Consider the following 19,557-nt stretch of genomic DNA (forward strand, 5'->3'; position numbering starts at 1 on the left):
GGCAAGAGATGTCCAGGATCCCTGGGCGTTAGAGATCATATCTCAGGGATATCTTCTGGACTTCAAATCCTCTCCCCCAAAAGGGAGATTCCATCTGTCAAGGTTGTCAACAAACCAAATAAAGAAGGAGGCGTTTCTACGCTGTGTACAAGATCTGTTACTAATGGGAGTAATCCATCCGGTTCCGCGGTCGGAACACGGACAGGGGTTTTACTCAAATCTGTTTGTGGTTCCCAAGAAAGAAGGAACCTTCAGACCAATCTTGGATTTAAAGATCCTAAACAAATTCCTAAGAGTTCCATCGTTCAAAATGGAAACTATTCGGACAATTCTACCCATGATCCAAAAGGGTCAGTACATGACCACAGTGGATTTAAAGGATGCCTACCTTCACATACCGATTCACAAAGATCATTACCGGTATCTAAGGTTTGCCTTCCTAGACAGGCATTACCAGTTTGTAGCTCTTCCATTCGGGTTGGCTACGGCTCCAAGAATCTTCACAAAGGTTCTGGGTGCTCTTCTGGCGGTGCTAAGACCACGAGGAATTTCGGTAGCTCCGTACCTAGACGACATTCTGATTCAAGCTTCAAGCTTTCAAACTGCCAAGTCTCATACAGAGTTAGTACTGGCATTTCTAAGATCGCATGGGTGGAAGGTAAACAAAAAGAAGAGTTCTCTTTTTCCACTCACAAGAGTTCCCTTCTTGGGGACGCTTATAGATTCTGTAGAAATGAAGATCTACCTGACAGAAGACAGGTTAACAAAGCTTCAAAATGCTTGCCGTGTCCTTCATTCCATTCAACACCCGTCAGTGGCTCAATGCATGGAGGTGATCGGCTTAATGGTAGCGGCAATGGACATAGTACCCTTTGCACGCCTACATCTCAGACCACTGCAATTGTGCATGCTAAGTCAGTGGAATGGGGATTACTCAGATTTGTCCCCTACTCTGAATCTGGATCAAGAGACCAGAAATTCTCTTCTATGGTGGCTTTCTCGGCCACATCTGTCCAGGGGGATGCCATTCAGCAGGCCAGATTGGACAATTGTAACAACAGACGCCAGCCTGCTAGGTTGGGGCGCTGTCTGGAATTCTCTGAAGGCTCAGGGATCATGGACTCAGGAGGAGAGTCTCCTGCCAATAAACATTCTGGAATTGAGAGCAGTTCTCAATGCCCTTCTGGCTTGGCCCCAGTTAACAACTCGGGGGTTCATCAGGTTTCAGTCGGACAACATCACGACTGTAGCTTACATCAACCATCAAGGAGGGACAAGAAGCTCCCTAGCGATGATGGAAGTATCAAAGATAATTCGCTGGGCAGAGTCTCACTCTTGCCACCTATCAGCAATCCACATCCCGGGAGTGGAGAACTGGGAGGCGGATTTCCTAAGTCGTCAGACTTTTCATCCGGGGGAGTGGGAACTTCATCCGGAGGTCTTTGCCCAAATACTTCAACGTTGGGGCAAACCAGAAATAGATCTCATGGCGTCTCGACAGAACGCCAAGCTTCCTTGTTACGGGTCCAGATCCAGGGATCCGGGAGCGGCCCTGGTAGATGCTTTGACAGCACCTTGGACCTTCGGGATGGCTTATGTGTTTCCACCCTTCCCGATGCTTCCTCGATTGATTGCCAGGATCAAACAGGAGAGAGCATCGGTGATTCTAATAGCGCCTGCGTGGCCACGCAGGACCTGGTATGCAGATCTAGTGGACATGTCATCCTGTCCACCTTGGTCTCTGCCTCTGAGACAGGACCTTCTGATTCAGGGTCCCTTCAAACATCAAAATCTATTTTCTCTGAAGCTGACTGCCTGGAAATTGAACGCTTGATTTTATCAAAACGTGGATTTTCTGAGTCAGTAATTGATACCTTAATACAGGCTAGGAAGCCTGTTACCAGAAAGATTTACCATAAAATATGGCGTAAATACCTATATTGGTGCGAATCCAAAGGTTACTCTTGGAGTAAGGTTAGGATTCCTAGGATATTGTCTTTTCTACAAGAAGGTTTAGAAAAGGGTTTATCCGCTAGTTCCTTAAAGGGACAGATTTCAGCTCTGTCCATTCTGTTACACAAACGTCTGTCAGAAGTTCCAGACGTTCAGGCTTTTTGTCAGGCTTTGGCCAGGATTAAGCCTGTGTTTAAAACTGTTGCTCCACCATGGAGTTTAAACCTAGTTCTTAACGTTTTACAGGGTGTTCCGTTTGAACCCCTTCATTCCATTGATATAAAATTGTTATCTTGGAAAGTTCTGTTTTTAATGGCTATTTCCTCGGCTCGAAGAGTCTCTGAGTTATCAGCCTTACATTGTGATTCTCCTTATCTGATTTTTCACTCAGACAAGGTAGTTCTGCGTACTAAACCTGGGTTTTTACCTAAGGTAGTCACTAACAGGAATATCAATCAAGAGATTGTTGTTCCATCCTTGTGTCCAAATCCTTCTTCAAAGAAGGAACGACTTCTACACAATCTGGATGTAGTTCGTGCCTTGAAATTTTATTTACAGGCAACTAAAGATTTTCGACAAACGTCTTCCCTGTTTGTCGTTTATTCTGGTCAGAGGAGAGGTCAAAAAGCTTCTGCTACCTCTCTCTCTTTTTGGCTTCGTAGCATAATACGTTTAGCTTATGAGACTGCTGGACAGCAGCCTCCTGAAAGAATTACAGCTCATTCCACTAGAGCTGTGGCTTCCACTTGGGCCTTTAAGAATGAGGCCTCTGTTGAACAGATTTGCAAGGCTGCAACTTGGTCTTCGCTTCATACTTTTTCCAAATTTTACAAATTTGACACTTTTGCTTCTTCGGAGGCTGTTTTTGGGAGAAAGGTTCTTCAGGCAGTGGTTCCTTCCGTATAAAGATCCTGCCTGTCCCTCCCGTCATCCGTGTACTTTAGCTTTGGTATTGGTATCCCACAAGTAATGATGACCCGTGGACTGACCACACTTAACAGGAGAAAACAAAATTTATGCTTACCTGATAAATTCCTTTCTCCTGTAGTGTGGTCAGTCCACGGCCCGCCCTGTTTTTTATGGCAGGTCTAAATTTTTAAATTATACTCCAGTCACCACTGCACCCTTTAGCTTCTCCTTTCTCGTTGGTTCTCGGTCGAAGGACTGGGTGTGACGTAGAGGGGAGGAGCTATATGGCGGATCTGCTTGGGTGATCCTCTTGCACTTCCTGTTGGGGAGGAGCAAATATCCCACAAGTAATGATGACCCGTGGACTGACCACACTACAGGAGAAAGGAATTTATCAGGTAAGCATACATTTTGTTTTTCTCCTTTATTGTGGTGACATTCTTGGGGCAATCACCTCTTCAGACTAACCTGAACAAGTGAACACACCTGTGAAAATGGTGCCCAAAACTGTAGTCATAGTAACAAAACCACATGAACAATGTAGTTGTACATGACCCTACACCACTCAGTACAAACCACCCCTCTTATGGAAACTGTCATAGATGAATACTTATGGACATACATGGTTCAATCAGAATTGCCACTGTGGGTGGGCTAAAGAACAGCTACAGGAAGTTGTTTATGTGTCAATATTGTCAGTGGAAACGCACTGTAAGTACGAATATTAGAGCCTACAATAAATTATCAGTACCAATACGCCCCAAGGCAGAACATGCTGAGATCTGAGATGTCATCACAGAAAATGCAGCATGTCTGCAGAAAGAATGGGACACATGCAAGAACTTTTGGCGCTTTCACGTTGCGGTGCTGCTCTGCATCAAGCTATTCTCTTTAAACAGCACTGTGCTCTGTCTGCACTTTGTATGTTTTCCATAACACAGTATAGCCAAAACAAAGCGCTGTTTTAAGAGAACAGTCAAATACAGAGCAGCACTGCAAAGCGACAGCACATTAATAACTGTCTGTCAAGGATTTTTTCAACCCTGCCCACTAGCCTTTCTCGGTCTGCAAAGCTGTGATTTCTGAATTTATGATGTTCTTGTGAGCAACGCGCCCTTTTTTATTTCCGCATTTTTACAATGTTATCATGTAAGTAAAATTACTCTGGCATACACTGTATAAATACAGTTTGATAAGCTAGATTTAGTCCAACACTAAAAAAAGATATAACTGATATAGTTAAAATGCAGATAAAACATGGGCAATTACCCTTACACATAACACAACCTCTATAGTATTGGTGATTAGTCATATATCCACTAACATGAATAATTCTGTGCAAACGTCCTGTGTCAGATTAATGGATCTCAATTAACTGCTATCATTGATCTGTGTTCACAAATGACAATCAGGGAGAAACACCATGGAGACATAGTTTAAAGGGCTATAACCTGTGATTCATCTACCATGAAAGCATAGTTTAAAGTGCTATGACCTATCATATATTTGACTGGGAGCATGGGATATCCAGCTATAAGATGAGCTTATAGGTGCCCTATTTCTAACTTCATCGGCACCCTGGTCATTAATTATTTCTCCTACATTGGTGTATCCGGTCCACGGCTTCATCCTTACTTGTGGGATATTCTCAATCCCTACAGGAAGTGGCAAAGAGAGCACACAGCAAAGCTGTCCATATAGCTCCCCTCAGGCTCCGCCCCCCCAGTCATTCTCTTTGCCGCTCTAACTAGTAGCATCTCCACGGGGGTGGTAAAGAGTATGTGGTGTTTAGTTGTAGTTTTTTATTCTTCTATCAAGAGTTTTTTATTTTAAAATAGTGCCGGCTTGTACTATTTATTCTGCAGCAGAAAGTGAGAAGATTTCTGCCGAGAGGAATATGATTTTATCATCAGTAACTAAAATCCATTGCTGTTCCCATGCAGGACTGTTGAAACCAGAGAACTTCAGTTGGGGGGAACAGTTTGCAGGCTTAACTGCTTCAGGTATGATCAGTCATTTTTCTAACAAGACCTAGTAATGCTAGAAGACTGTCAGTAATCCCCTCTGGGATAGGTAAGCCATGTTTCTTAGACTCTGTATAAGATTAGGGCTTATATTAAGGGCTCTATGCTGGTTGACACTTTTGTGGGCATAATCGATTGCTTTTTAGCATGTTTTTCACTATATTTAATGTGTTTTTTCAGACTTTAAAACACTTTTGGGGTTTAATTTGCACCTGGCACTTATTTGGACACCTAATCTAGTCAGAAAGGCCCCTCCACTCTGGAATGAAGAGGGAGGAGGCCTCATTTTCAATTGCGCAGTTCATGCAGCTTCACGTGGGGAGTCCAGAGGCATCAGAAAAGACTCCAGAGAGGCTTATTTCCTACTAAAATAATCCCTAAGGAAGGTAAAGGCCACAGTGGAAGCTGTGGCATAGTACTGTAGTGTGTTTAACCGGTTAATTGCTGTTATTAGCTCCGGTTTGGGCATTAAGGGGTTAATTGGTCTGAAAATTTCATTAAAATCGGATGTTTATTTGATGGTTTTTTGATATTTCAATAATAAAGTGTGCACTTTTATTATTTAAAGACACAGTAACGGTTTTGTAAAAAATATTTTTTATTGCATTGAAGATCTGTTTAAGTCTGTCAAACATGTCTGACCCTTCAGATAATCTATGTTTTGTATGTTCAAAGGCCAAGGTGGTTCCCCCATTAAATTTATGTGTGAAATGTGCCATAGCGTCCAAACAGCTTAAGGACCGTACAATCACACTTAAAGATATAGCCCAAGATGATTCTTTAGCTGAAGGTAGTGAGAATAGCTCACTATCCTCTCCTTCTGTGTCAACACCAGCTATGCCCGCGCAAGCGATGCGCAGTACATCTAGCGCACCAATTGCTATTACTATGCAGCAGTTTGCAGCAGTAATGGATAATTCTCTCGCAGCATTTTTATCCAAACTGCCAGCTTTTCCTAGGAAGCGTGATTGCTCAGTTTTAAATACAGAAAATGAGCAAGCAGACGCAGAGGATAATTTATCTGTAGTGCCCTCACATCAATCTGACTTGGCGGTGAGGGAGGGCCTGTCTGAGGGAGAAATTTCTGACACAGGAAAAGTTTCTCAGCAGGCAGAGCCTGATTCCATAGCATTTAAATTTAAGCTAGAACACCTCCGCGCCCTACTTAAGGAGGTCATAGCTACACTTGATGATTGTGAACCTTTGGTGGTCCCAGAAAAATTGTGTAAGATGGATAAATTCTTAGAGGTCCCAGTACACACTGATGCGTTTCCGATACCTAAGAGGGTGGCAGATATAGTGAATAAGCAGTGGGAGAAGCCAGGTGTACCTTTTGTTCCCCCTCCTATATTTAAGAAAATGTTCCCCATTGTTGACCCCAGAAGGGACGCGTGGCAGACGGTCCCTAAGGTAGAGGGGGCAGTTTCAACGCTAGCTAAGCGCACAACTATACCAATAGAAGACAGTTGCGCTTTCAAAGATCCTATGGATAAAAAATTAGAAGGTTTACTTAAGAAAATTTTTGTTCAACAAGGTTTTCTTCTTCAACCAATTTCTTGCATTATTCCTGTAACCACTGCAGCTGCTTTTTGGTTTGAGGAATTTGAAAACTCGCTCCAGAAGGAGACTTCTTATGATGAAGTCATGGATAGAATTCACGCCCTGAAGTTGGCTAATTCTTTCATTACAGATGCCGCTTTTCAGTTAGCTAAATTAGCGGCGAAAAATTCTGGTTTCACAATAGTGGCGCGTAGAGTTGAAAGAAATTATTTCAGATATCACTGGGGGAAAGGGACATGCCCTTCCACAGGATAGACCTCTCAAAGCTAAAAATAAGTCTAATTTCTCCAACATAGGTGTGTCCGGTCCACGGCGTCATCCTTACTTGTGGGATATTCTCTTCCCCAACAGGAAATGGCAAAGAGCCCAGCAAAGCTGGTCACATGATCCCTCCTAGGCTCCGCCTACTCCAGTCATTCTCTTTGCCGTTGTACAGGCAACATCTCCACGGAGATGGCTTAGAGTTTTTTAGTGTTTAACTGTAGTTTTTATTATTCAATCAAGAGTTTGTTATTTTAAAATAGTGCTGGTATGTACTATTTACTCTGAAACAGAAAAGAGATGAAGATTTCTGTTTGTAAGAGGAAAATGATTTTAGCAACCGTTACTAAAATCGATGGCTGTTCCACACAGGACTGTTGAGAGGAATTAACTTCAGTTGAGGGAACAGTGAGCAGAATTTTGCTGCTTGAGGTATGACACATTCTAACAAGACGATGTAATGCTGGAAGCTGTCATTTTCCCTATGGGATCCGGTAAGCCATTTTTATTACAGACAGTAAATAAGGGCTTCACAAGGGCTTTTTAAGACTGTAGACATTTTCTGGGCTAAATCGATTCATATATAAACATATTTAGCCTTGAGGAATCATTTTAATCTGGGTATTTTGTAAAATAATATCGGCAGGCACTGTTTTGGACACCTTATTCTCTAGGGGCTTTCCCTAATCATAGGCAGAGTCTCATTTTCGCGCCGGTATTGCGCACTTGTTTTTGAGAAGCATGACATGCAGTCGCATGTGTGAGGAGCTCTGATACATAGAAAAGACTTTCTGAAGGCGTCATTTGGTATCGTATTCCCCTTTGGGCTTGGTTGGGTCTCAGCAAAGCAGATACCAGGGACTGTAAAGGGGTTAAAGATAAAAACGGCTCCGGTTCCGTTATTTTAAGGGTTAAAGCTTCCAAATTTGGTGTGCAATACTTTTAAGGCTTTAAGACACTGTGGTGAAATTTTGGTGAATTTTGAACAATTCCTTCATACTTTTTCGCAATTGCAGTAATAAAGTGTGTTCAGTTTAAAATTTAAAGTGACAGTAACGGTTTTATTTTAAAACGTTTTTTGTACTTTGTTATCAAGTTTATGCCTGTTTAACATGTCTGAACTACCAGATAGACTGTGTTCTGAATGTGGGGAAGCCAAGGTTCCTTCTCATTTAAATAGATGTGATTTATGTGACACAAAATTTAGAGAAAATGATGCCCAAGATGATTCCTCAAGTGAGGGGAGTAAGCATGGTACTGCATCATCCCCTCCTTCGTCTACACCAGTCTTGCCCACTCAGGAGGCCCCTAGTACATCTAGCGCGCCAATACTCCTTACTATGCAACAATTAACGGCTGTAATGGATAATTCTATCAAAAACATTTTAGCCAAAATGCCCACTTATCAGCGTAAGCGCGACTGCTCTGTTTTAGATAATACTGAAGAGCATGAGGACGCTGATGATATTGTTTCTGAAGGGCCCCTACACCAGTCTGAGGGGGCCAGGGAGGTTTTGTCTGAGGGAGAAATTTCAGATTCAGGGAAAATTTCTCAACAAGCTGAACCTGATGTGATTACATTTAAATTTAAGTTGGAACATCTCCGCGCTCTGCTTAAGGAGGTGTTATCCACTCTGGGTGATTGTGAGAATTTGATCATCCCAGAGAAACTATGTAAAATGGACAAGTTCCTAGAGGTCCCGGGGCCCCCAGAAGCTTTTCCTATACCCAAGCGGGTGGCGGACATTGTAAATAAAGAATGGGAAAGGCCCGGTATACCTTTCGTCCCTCCCCCCATATTTAAAAAATTGTTTCCTATGGTCGACCCCAGAAAGGACTTATGGCAGACAGTCCCCAAGGTCGAGGGGGCGGTTTCTACTTTAAACAAACGCACCACTATACCCATAGAAGATAGTTGTGCTTTCAAAGATCCTATGGATAAAAAATTAGAAGGTTTGCTTAAAAAGATGTTTGTTCAGCAGGGTTACCTTCTACAACCAATTTCATGCATTGTCCCTGTCACTACAGCCGCGTGTTTCTGGTTCGATGAGCTAGAAAAGGCGATCACTAGTGATTCTCCTCCTTATGAGGAGATTATGGACAGAATCCGTGCTCTCAAATTGGCTAATTCTTTCACCCTAGACGCCACTTTGCAATTGGCTAGGTTAGCGGCGAAAAATTCTGGGTTTGCTATTGTGGCGCGCAGAGCGCTTTGGTTGAAATCTTGGTCAGCGGATGCGTCTTCCAAGAACAAATTGCTTAACATTCCTTTCAAGGGGAAAACGCTGTTTGGCCCTGACTTGAAAGAGATTATCTCTGATATCACTGGGGGTAAGGGCCACGCCCTTCCTCAGGATAGGTCTTTCAAGGCCAAAAATAAACCTAATTTTCGTCCCTTTCGTAGAAACGGACCAGCCCCAAGTGCTACGTCCTCTAAGCAAGAGGGTAATACTTCTCAAGCCAAGCCAGCCTGGAGACCAATGCAAGGCTGGAACAAGGGAAAGCTTGCCAAGAAACCTGCCACTGCTACCAAGACAGCATGAAATGTTGGCCCCCGATCCGGGACCGGATCTGGTGGGGGGCAGACTCTCTCTCTTCGCTCAGGCTTGGGCAAGAGATGTTCTGGATCCTTGGGCACTAGAAATAGTCTCCCAAGGTTATCTTCTGGAATTCAAGGGGCTTCCCCCAAGGGGGAGGTTCCACAGGTCTCAATTGTCTTCAGACCACATAAAAAAACAGGCATTCTTACATTGTGTAGAAGACCTGTTAAAAATGGGAGTGATTCATCCTGTTCCATTAATTCTTCCTTCCATCCAGGAAGGTCAATTCATGACCACGGTGGATTTAAAGGATGCGTATCTACATATTCCTATCCACAAGGAACATCATCGGTTCCTAAGGTTCGCATTCCTGGACAAGCATTACCAGTTCGTGGCACTTCCTTTCGGATTAGCCACTGCTCCAAGGATTTTCACAAAGGTACTAGGGTCCCTTCTAGCGGTGCTAAGACCAAGGGGCATTGCAGTAGTACCTTACTTGGACGACATTCTGATTCAAGCGTCGTCCCTTCCTCAAGCAAAGGCTCACACGGACATAGTCCTGGCCTTTCTCAGATCTCACGGATGGAAAGTGAACGTAGAAAAGAGTTCTCTATCTCCGTCAACAAGGGTTCCCTTCTTGGGAACAATAATAGACTCCTTAGAAATGAGGATTTTTCTGACAGAGGCCAGAAAAACAAAACTTCTAAACTCTTGTCAAATACTTAATTCCGTTCCTCTTCCTTCCATAGCGCAGTGCATGGAAGTAATAGGTTTGATGGTAGCGGCAATGGACATAGTTCCTTTTGCGCGCATTCATCTAAGACCATTACAACTGTGCATGCTCAGTCAGTGGAATGGGGACTATACAGACTTGTCTCCGACGATACAAGTAAATCAGAGGACCAGAGATTCACTCCGTTGGTGGCTGTCCCTGGACAACCTGTCACAAGGGATGAGCTTCCGCAGGCCAGAGTGGGTCATTGTCACGACCGACGCCAGTCTGATGGGCTGGGGCGCGGTCTGGGGACCCCTGAAAGCTCAGGGTCTTTGGTCTCGGGAAGAATCTCTTCTACCGATAAATATTCTGGAACTGAGAGCGATACTCAATGCTCTCAAGGCTTGGCCTCAGCTAGCAAAGGCCAAGTTCATACGGTTTCAATCAGACAACATGACGACTGTTGCGTACATCAACCATCAGGGGGGAACAAGGAGTTCCCTGGCGATGGAAGAAGTGACCAAAATCATTCAATGGGCGGAGACTCACTCCTGCCACCTGTCTGCAATCCACATCCCAGGAGTGGAAAATTGGGAAGCGGATTTTCTGAGTCGTCAGACATTACATCCGGGGGAGTGGGAACTCCATCCGGAAATCTTTGCCCAAATTACTCAACTGTGGGGCATTCCAGACATGGATCTGATGGCCTCTCGTCAGAACTTCAAGGTTCCTTGCTACGGGTCCAGATCCAGGGATCCCAAGGCGACTCTAGTAGATGCACTAGTAGCACCTTGGACCTTCAAACTAGCTTATGTATTCCCGCCGTTTCCTCTCATCCCCAGGCTGGTAGCCAGGATCAATCAGGAGAGGGCATCGGTGATCTTGATAGCTCCTGCGTGGCCACGCAGGACTTGGTATGCAGACCTGGTGAATATGTCATCGGCTCCACCATGGAAGCTACCTTTGAGACGAGACCTTCTTGTTCAAGGTCCGTTCGAACATCCGAATCTGGTCTCACTCCAACTGACTGCTTGGAGATTGAACGCTTGATCTTATCAAAACGAGGGTTCTCAGATTCTGTTATTGATACTCTTGTTCAGGCCAGAAAGCCTGTAACTAGAAAAATTTACCACAAAATATGGAAAAAATATATCTGTTGGTGTGAATCTAAAGGATTCCCTTGGGACAAGGTAAAAATTCCTAAGATTCTATCCTTTCTTCAAGAAGGATTGGAGAAAGGATTATCTGCAAGTTCCTTGAAGGGACAGATTTCTGCCTTGTCTGTGTTACTTCACAAAAAGCTGGCAGCTGTGCCAGATGTTCAAGCCTTTGTTCAGGCTCTGGTTAGAATCAAGCCTGTTTACAAACCTTTGACTCCTCCTTGGAGTCTCAACTTAGTTCTTTCAGTTCTTCAGGGGGTTCCGTTTGAACCCTTACATTCCGTTGATATTAAGTTATTATCTTGGAAAGTTTTGTTTTTGGTTGCAATTTCTTCTGCTAGAAGAGTTTCAGAATTATCTGCTCTGCAGTGTTCTCCTCCTTATCTGGTGTTCCATGCAGATAAGGTGGTTTTACGTACTGAACCTGGTTTTCTTCCGAAAGTTGTTTCTAACAAAAACATTAACCAGGAGATAGTCGTGCCTTCTTTGTGTCCGAATCCAGTTTCAAAGAAGGAACGTTTGTTGCACAATTTGGATGTTGTTCGCGCTCTAAAATTCTATTTAGATGCTACAAAGGATTTTAGACAAACATCTTCCTTGTTTGTTGTTTATTCTGGTAAAAGGAGAGGTCAAAAAGCAACTTCTACCTCTCTCTCTTTTTGGATTAAAAGCATCATCAGATTGGCTTATGAGACTGCCGGACGGCAGCCTCCTGAAAGAATCACAGCTCATTCCACTAGGGCTGTGGCTTCCACATGGGCCTTCAAGAACGAGGCTTCTGTTGATCAGATATGTAGGGCAGCGACTTGGTCTTCACTGCACACTTTTACCAAATTTTACAAGTTTGATACTTTTGCTTCTTCTGAGGCTATTTTTGGGAGAAAGGTTTTGCAAGCCGTGGTGCCTTCCATTTAGGTGACCTGATTTGCTCCCTCCCTTCATCCGTGTCCTAAAGCTTTGGTATTGGTTCCCACAAGTAAGGATGACGCCGTGGACCGGACACACCTATGTTGGAGAAAACAGAATTTATGTTTACCTGATAAATTACTTTCTCCAACGGTGTGTCCGGTCCACGGCCCGCCCTGGTTTTTTAATCAGGTCTGATAATTTATTTTCTTTAACTACAGTCACCACGGTATCATATGGTTTCTCCTATGCAAATATTCCTCCTTTACGTCGGTCGAATGACTGGGGTAGGCGGAGCCTAGGAGGGATCATGTGACCAGCTTTGCTGGGCTCTTTGCCATTTCCTGTTGGGGAAGAGAATATCCCACAAGTAAGGATGACGCCGTGGACCGGACACACCGTTGGAGAAAGTAATTTATCAGGTAAACATAAATTCTGTTTTTCGTACCTTTCGCAATTTCAGGAATGGACCGGCTTCTACCTCTACAGCCTCTAGGCAAGAGGGTAACGCATCCCAACCCAAACCAGCATGGAAACAATTGCAAGGCTGGAACAAGGGTAAAGAGGCCAAAAAGCCTGCTGCTGCTACCAAGACAGCATGAAAGGGTAGCCCCCGATCCGGGACCGGATCTAGTAGGGGGCAGACTTTCTCTCTTTGCTCAGGCCTGGGCAAGAGATGTTCCGGACCCCTGGGCACTAGAAATTGTCTCTCAGGGGAAGGTTCCACATGTCTCGCTCATCTTTAGACCAGATAAAGAGACAGGTATTCTTACATTGCATAGAAGACCTTTTAAAAATGGGAGTGATACACCCAGTTCCAACAGCAGAACAAGGACTGGGATTTTACTCAAATCTGTTTGTAGTTCCCAAAAAGGAAGGAACTTTCAGGCCAATTCTGGATTTAAAGATCCTAAACAAATTCCTCAGAGTTCCATCATTCAAAATGGAAACCATTCGGACAATTTTACCAATGATCCAGGAGGGTCAATATATGACTACCGTGGACTTAAAGGATGCGTACCTGCATATTCCTATCCACAAAGATCACCATCAGTTTCTGAGGTTCGCCTTTCTGGACAAGCATTACCAGTTTGTGGCTCTTCCATTCGGATTGGCCACTGCTCCCAGAATTTTCACAAAGGTGCTAGGGTCCCTTCTAGCGGTGCTAAGGCCAAGGGGCATTGCAGTAGCACCTTACCTAGACGACATTTTAATACCGGCGTCGTCCTTTCTCAAAGCAAGGGCTCATACGGACATTGTTCTAGCCTTTCTAAGGTCTCACGGGTGGAAGGTGAACATAGAAAAAAGTTCTCTGTCCCCGTTCACAAGGGTTCCCTTCCTGGGAACAATAATAGACTCAGTAGAAATGAAAATCTTTCTGACGGAGGTCAGGAAATTAAACCTTTTGAACACTTGTCGAGTTCTTCAATCCATTCCTCAACCCTCCATAGCTCAGTGTATGGAGGTAATAGGACTAATGGTTGCGGCAATGGACGTGGTTCCCTTTGCTCGAATTCATTTAAGACCATTGCAACTGTGCATGCTCAAACAATGGAATGGGGATTATGCAGATTTTTCTCCCCAGATTCAGATGGACCAGAAAACCAGAGACTCACTCCTCTGGTGGTTGTCTCAGGATCACCTGTCTCAGGGAATGAGTTTCCGAAGACCGGAGTTGATCATTGTCACAACCGACGCCAGCCTCTTAGGCTGGGGCGCGGTCTGGGAGTCCCTGAAGGCTCAGGGTCTATGGTCTCGGGAAGAATCTCTTCTCCCGGTAAACATTTTGGAATTGAGAGCGATATTCAATGCGCTCCAGGCATGGCCTCAACTAGCGGAGGCCAAATTCATCAGATTTCAGTCGGACAACATGACGACTGTAGCTTACATCAATCATCAGGGGGCAACAAAGAGTTCCCTGGCGATGAGGGAGGTATCCAAGATCATCAAATGGGCAGAGGATCACTCCTGCCATCTATCAGCAATTCACATCCCAGGAGTGGACAACTGGGAAGCGGATTATCTGAGTCGTCAGACTTTCCATCCGGGGGAGTGTGAACTCCACCCGGAGGTTTTTGCTCAGCTATGGGGCATTCCAGATCTGGATCTGATGGCGTCACGTCAGAATTCCACGTTACGGGTCCAGGTCCAGGGATCCCAAGGCGACATTAGTAGATACCTTAGTAGCGCCTTGGTCGTTCAATCTAGCTTATGTCTTTCCACCGTTTCCCCTTCTCCCCCGGCTAGTAGCCAGGATCAAACAGGAGAAGGCTTCGGTAATTCTGATAGCTCCTACGTAGCCACGCAGGACTTGGTATGCAGATCTGGTGAATATGTCATCGGTTCCACCATGGAAGCTGCCTTTGAGACAGGACCTTCTAATTCAAGGTCCATTCGAACATCCAAACCTAGTTTCTCTGCAACTGACTGCTTGGAGATTGAACGCTTGATTCTATCTAAGCGTGGGTTTTCGGAATCAGTTATAGATACTCTGATCCAGGCTAGAAAGCCTGTCACCAGGAAAATTTACCATAAGATATGGCGGAAATATCTTTGCTGGTGCGAATCCAAGGGTTACTCATGGAGTAAGATTAGGATTCCAAGGATACTATCTTTTCTCCAAGAAGGATTGGAGAAAGGTCTATCAGCTAGTTTCTTAAAAGAACAGATATCTGCTCTGTCTGTTTTGTTACACAAGCGTCTGGCAGCCATGCCAGATATTCAGATGTTTGTACAGGCTTTAGTCAGAATCAAGCCTGTCTGCAGACCTGTGGCTCCTCCATGGAGTTTAAATTTAGTTCTTTCAGTTCTTCAAGGGGTTCCGTTTGAACCTCTACATTGGAAAGATTTGTTTTTAGTAGCTATTTCTTCTGCTAGAAGAGTTTCTGAATTGTCTGCTTTGCAGTGTAATTCACCCTATCTGGTGTTCCATACAGATAAGGTCGTTTTATGTACCAAACCTGGTTTTCTTCCAAAAGTGGTTTCCAATAAGAATATCAACCAGGTAATAGTTGTTCCTTCTCTGTGTCCTAATCCAGTTTCTAACAAGGAACGTCTGTTACACAATCTTGATGTGGTTCGTGCTTTAAAGTTTTATCTAAAAGCAACTAAAGACTTCAGACAAACATCGTCCTTGTTTGTCGTCTATTCTGGCAAGAGGAGAGGTCAAAAGGCGACTGCGACCTCTCTGTCCTTCTGGCTAAAAAGCATCATCTGGTTGGCTTATGAGACTGCTGGAAGGCAGCCTCCTGAACGAATTACAGCTCACTCTACTAGAGCTGTGGCTTCCACATGGGCTTTCAAGAATGAGGCTTCTGTTGAACAGATTTGTAAGGCAGCGACTTGGTCTTCACTGCATACGTTTGCCAAATTTTACAAATTCGATACTTTTGCTTCTTCGGATGCTATTTTTGGGAGAAAGCAGTGGTGCCTTCCGTTTAGTTTACCTGACTTGTTCCCTCCCTTCATCCGTGTCCTAAAGCTTTGGTATTGGTTCCCACAAGTAAGGATGAAGCCGTGGACCGGATACACTAATGTAGGAGAAAACAGAATTTATGTTTACCTGATAAATTTCTTTCTCCTACGGTGTATCCGGTCCACGGCCCGCCCTGGCATTTTGGTCAGGTTTAAATTATTGTTTTGTAAACTACAGTCACCACTGCACCCTATGGTTCTCCTTTTTCTCCTAACCGTCGGTCGAATGACTGGGGGGCGGAGCCTGAGGGGAGCTATATGGACAGCTTTGCTGTGTGCTCTCTTTGCCACTTCCTGTAGGGATTGAGAATATCCCACAAGTAAGGATGAAGCCGTGGACCGGATACACCGTAGGAGAAAGAAATTTATCAGGTAAACATAAATTCTGTTTTTATGGTTTGTGAGTGCAGATCCCACAATCAACTATATATAGGTATAAATATATATTTTACAGAAAATATATTTGATATACAGTATGTAGAAAAAAAGTTTATATCTGCCGGTATTTGCACGTGCCACGTGTAATCTGGTACTAAGTGGGCTTCTGGTTGTGTAGGAGCGACCCATACATTACAATATCATGCTCAAAAAACATACGGCTAGATTACGAGTTGTGCGTTCGGCTTAAAAAGCAGTGTTGGCTGGTCCCAACGCTGCTTTTTAATGCCCGCTAGTATTATGGGTCTTGCAGGTACAGGTGTACCGCTCACTTTTTTGGCCAGACTTGGAAATACCGCGAATCCACTTACGTAAATTGCGTATCCTCTTTTTTTCAATGGGACTTGCATAGCACCAGTATTATGAGTCTGACAAAATGTGAGCGGTAGACCCTCTCCTGTCAAGACTGGTACCGCATTTTAAAGTCAGTAGTTTTACACTACAACGCTGTAGCATAAAACTCTTAACTAAAGTGCTAAAAAGTACACTAACACCTATAAACTACCTATAACCCCTAAACCGAGGCCCTCCCACATCGCAAACACTATAATACAATTTTTAACCCCTAATCTGCCGAACCGGACATCGCCGCCACTATAATAAATATATTAACCCCTAAACCGCCGCACTCGCAAACACTAGTTAAATTTTATTAACCTCTAATCTGCTGTTCCTAACATCGTTGCAACCTACCTACATTTATTAACCCCTAATCTGCCGCACCCAATGTCGCCGCCGCTATATTAAAGTTCTTAACCCCTAAATCTAACACCCCCTAACTTAATTATAATTTAAATAAATCTAAATAAAATTACTATTATTACCTAAATAATTCCTATTTAAAACTAAATACTTACCTATAAAATAAAATAAACCATAAGCTAGCTACAATGTAACTAATAGTTACATTGTAGCTAGCTTAGGCTTTATTTTTATTTTACAGGCAAGTTTGTATTTATTATAACTAGGTAGAATAGTTACTAAATAGTTATTAACTATTTACTAACTACCTAGATAAAATAAATACAAAAGTACCTCTAAAATAAAACCTAACCTAAGTTACAATTACACCTAACACTACACTATAATTCAATACATTAAATAAATTAAATACAATTAAATAAAGTACAAAAACAAACACTAAATTACAGAAAATAATAAACAAATTACCAGATTTTTAATAATCAGCCAATAGGATTGAGCTTGCATTCTATTGGCTGATTGGAACAGCAAATAGAATGCCAGCTCAATCCTATTGGCTGATTGGATGTGTAATTTAGTGTAGGGTAGGGCTTTTTTTATTTTTGGGGGGCTTTTTTATTTTGTTAGGGGGATTAGATTAGGTGTAATTAGTTTAAAAATCTTGTAATTTGTTTATTATTTTCTGTAATTTAGTGGGGGGGGTTTGTACTTTAGATAATTGTATTTAATTGTATTTAATTTATTTAATTTATTGAATTATAGTGTAGTGTTAGGTGTAATTGTAACTTAGGTTAGGTTTTAAATACTTTTTTATTTATTTTAACTAGGAAGTTATTAAATAGTTAATAACTATTTAGTAACTATTCTACCTAGTTAAAATAAATACAAACTTGCCTGTAAAATAAAAATAAACCCCAAGATAGATACAATGTAACTATTAGTTATATTGTAGCTAGTTTAGGGTTTATTTTATAGGTAAGTATTTATTTTTAAATAGGAATAATTTAGTTAATGATAGTTATATTTATTTTGATTTATTTAAATAATATTTAATTTAGGGGGTGTTAGGGTTAGACTTAGATTTAGGGGTTCATAACTTTAATATAGTGGCGGCGATGTTGGGGGCGGCAGATTAGGGGTTAATAAATGTAGGTAGGTGGCGGCGATCTTAGGGGTTAATAATATTTAACTAGTGATTGCGATGCGGAATTGCGACGGTTTAGGGGTTAATATGTTTATTATAGTGGCGGTGGTGTCCGGAGCGGCAGATTAGGGGTTAATAATATAATGTAGGTGTCGGCGATGTCGGGGGCGGCAGATTAGGGGTTAATAAGTGTAAGATTAGGGGTGTTTAGACTCAGGGTTCATGTTAGGGTGTTAGGTGTAGACATAGATTTTATTTCCCCGTAGGAATCAATGGGGCTGCGTTACTGAGTTTTACACTGCTTTTTTGCAGGTGTTAAGACTTTTTTTCAGCTGGCTCTCCCCATTAATTCCTATGAGGAAATAGTGCACGAGCACGTTACACCAGCTCACCGCTGACTTAAGCAGCACTGGTATTGAAGTGAGATTTGGAGCAAAATTTTGCTCTGCGCTCACTTCTTGTCTTTTAACACAGAGTTTGTAAAAACTCGTAATACCTGCGATTTCAGGGAAGTGGGCGGTGAGAGAAAACTGCTTGTTAGCACCGCATAGCCTCTAACGCAAAACTCGTAATCTAGGTGATAGTTTTTTTGTAATTTCTCTCCCTGCTGGTGCATTTTTGTTAATCTGACCCTTTTTCTTTTTACAATAATATAAACTAATCCCAGCAACTATTTTTCATAAATTGTACTTAAACTGTTTCTTTTTACAGAATTTGACAAAACTGACTTTAAGAGAAATATTGTCTGTCTTGAAGATCTAAGCGTTGGAACAGTCCTAACAGGAAAAGTGGAAAACGCTACATTGTTTGGGGTTTTCGTTGATGTTGGCGTAGGGAAAGCCGGATTGATACCTATGCGGTATATAACGGAGGCAAAGCTTTCTAAAGAGAAGAGAAGAAGAAGCCTTGGATTGGGTCCTGGTGAACGAGTAGAAGTCAGAGTAATCAATATTGATACTAAACAATCCAAGATTACTCTCGATCTTCTGCGTGTTATATAACATGTCAATTGCCTCAGAGTTTTAGAGACTTCATTCAAATTTGTCATCAAAATACTGGCCTGGTGCATACATAACATTCTCTTACCCCCACTAAAATGCTTTTTTTATGTATTTTACTTTTTTAAGAGACAAATACTCAAAACTATACATGGAAAAATCACATTTTTGTTTGTTTTCTCTTAATAGTTTTATCATTTACTGAAATTGTTGTTTGAGTTTGTTCTGCAATTACATTAACTTACCGTATGCTAATAACACATTTTCTTAAGCTTCAGGTGCCTTCAATTAAAGTAAAAAAAACGGCAACTGTTATAAATCAATACAATCTAAGACATTTGAATTCCTTATTTTAAGAGTTATTTTTCCTTTTATATAATCAAATCTAAAGGGATATGAAACACAATTTTTTTCTTTCATGATTCAGTTAGAGCAAGCAATTATAAGCAACTTTCCAAATTATTTCTATTATAAATTTTCTTTATTCTTTATGTATCTTTATTTGAGAAGCAGTAATGTAAGTTTAGGTGCCGGACAATTTTTGGTTCAGCACCTGGGTAGCACTTGCTGATTGGTGTCTAAATGTAGCCACCAATTAGCAAGCGCTGCCCTGGTTCTGAACCAAAAATGGGCCTGCTCCTAAGCTTCCAATCTTGCTTTTTCAAATAAAGATACCAAAAGAACAAAGAAAAATTGACAATAGGAGTAAATTAGAAAGTTGCTTAAAATTGCATGCTCTATCTGAATCATGAAAGTTTAATTTTGACTATACT

At 42.3% G+C, this 19,557-nt stretch overlaps 1 protein-coding gene across 1 annotated transcript in view; it reads left to right on the plus strand.

Annotated features, from left to right (window-relative positions):
• SRBD1 (S1 RNA binding domain 1) overlaps positions 1–19,127 on the plus strand; it is an 823,313-nt gene extending 804,186 nt beyond the window's left edge. The window contains exon 22 of the mRNA XM_053712257.1: positions 18,498–19,127. Within this exon, the coding sequence (XP_053568232.1) occupies positions 18,498–18,787 (290 nt within the window). The 3' untranslated portion in view covers positions 18,788–19,127. The remainder of the gene's footprint in view (positions 1–18,497) is intronic.
• Positions 19,128–19,557: the final 430 nt, after the last annotated feature.

This window comes from Bombina bombina, chromosome 4 (genome assembly GCF_027579735.1).
Source record: "Bombina bombina isolate aBomBom1 chromosome 4, aBomBom1.pri, whole genome shotgun sequence".
NCBI classification, from domain to species: Eukaryota; Metazoa; Chordata; class Amphibia; order Anura; family Bombinatoridae; genus Bombina; species Bombina bombina.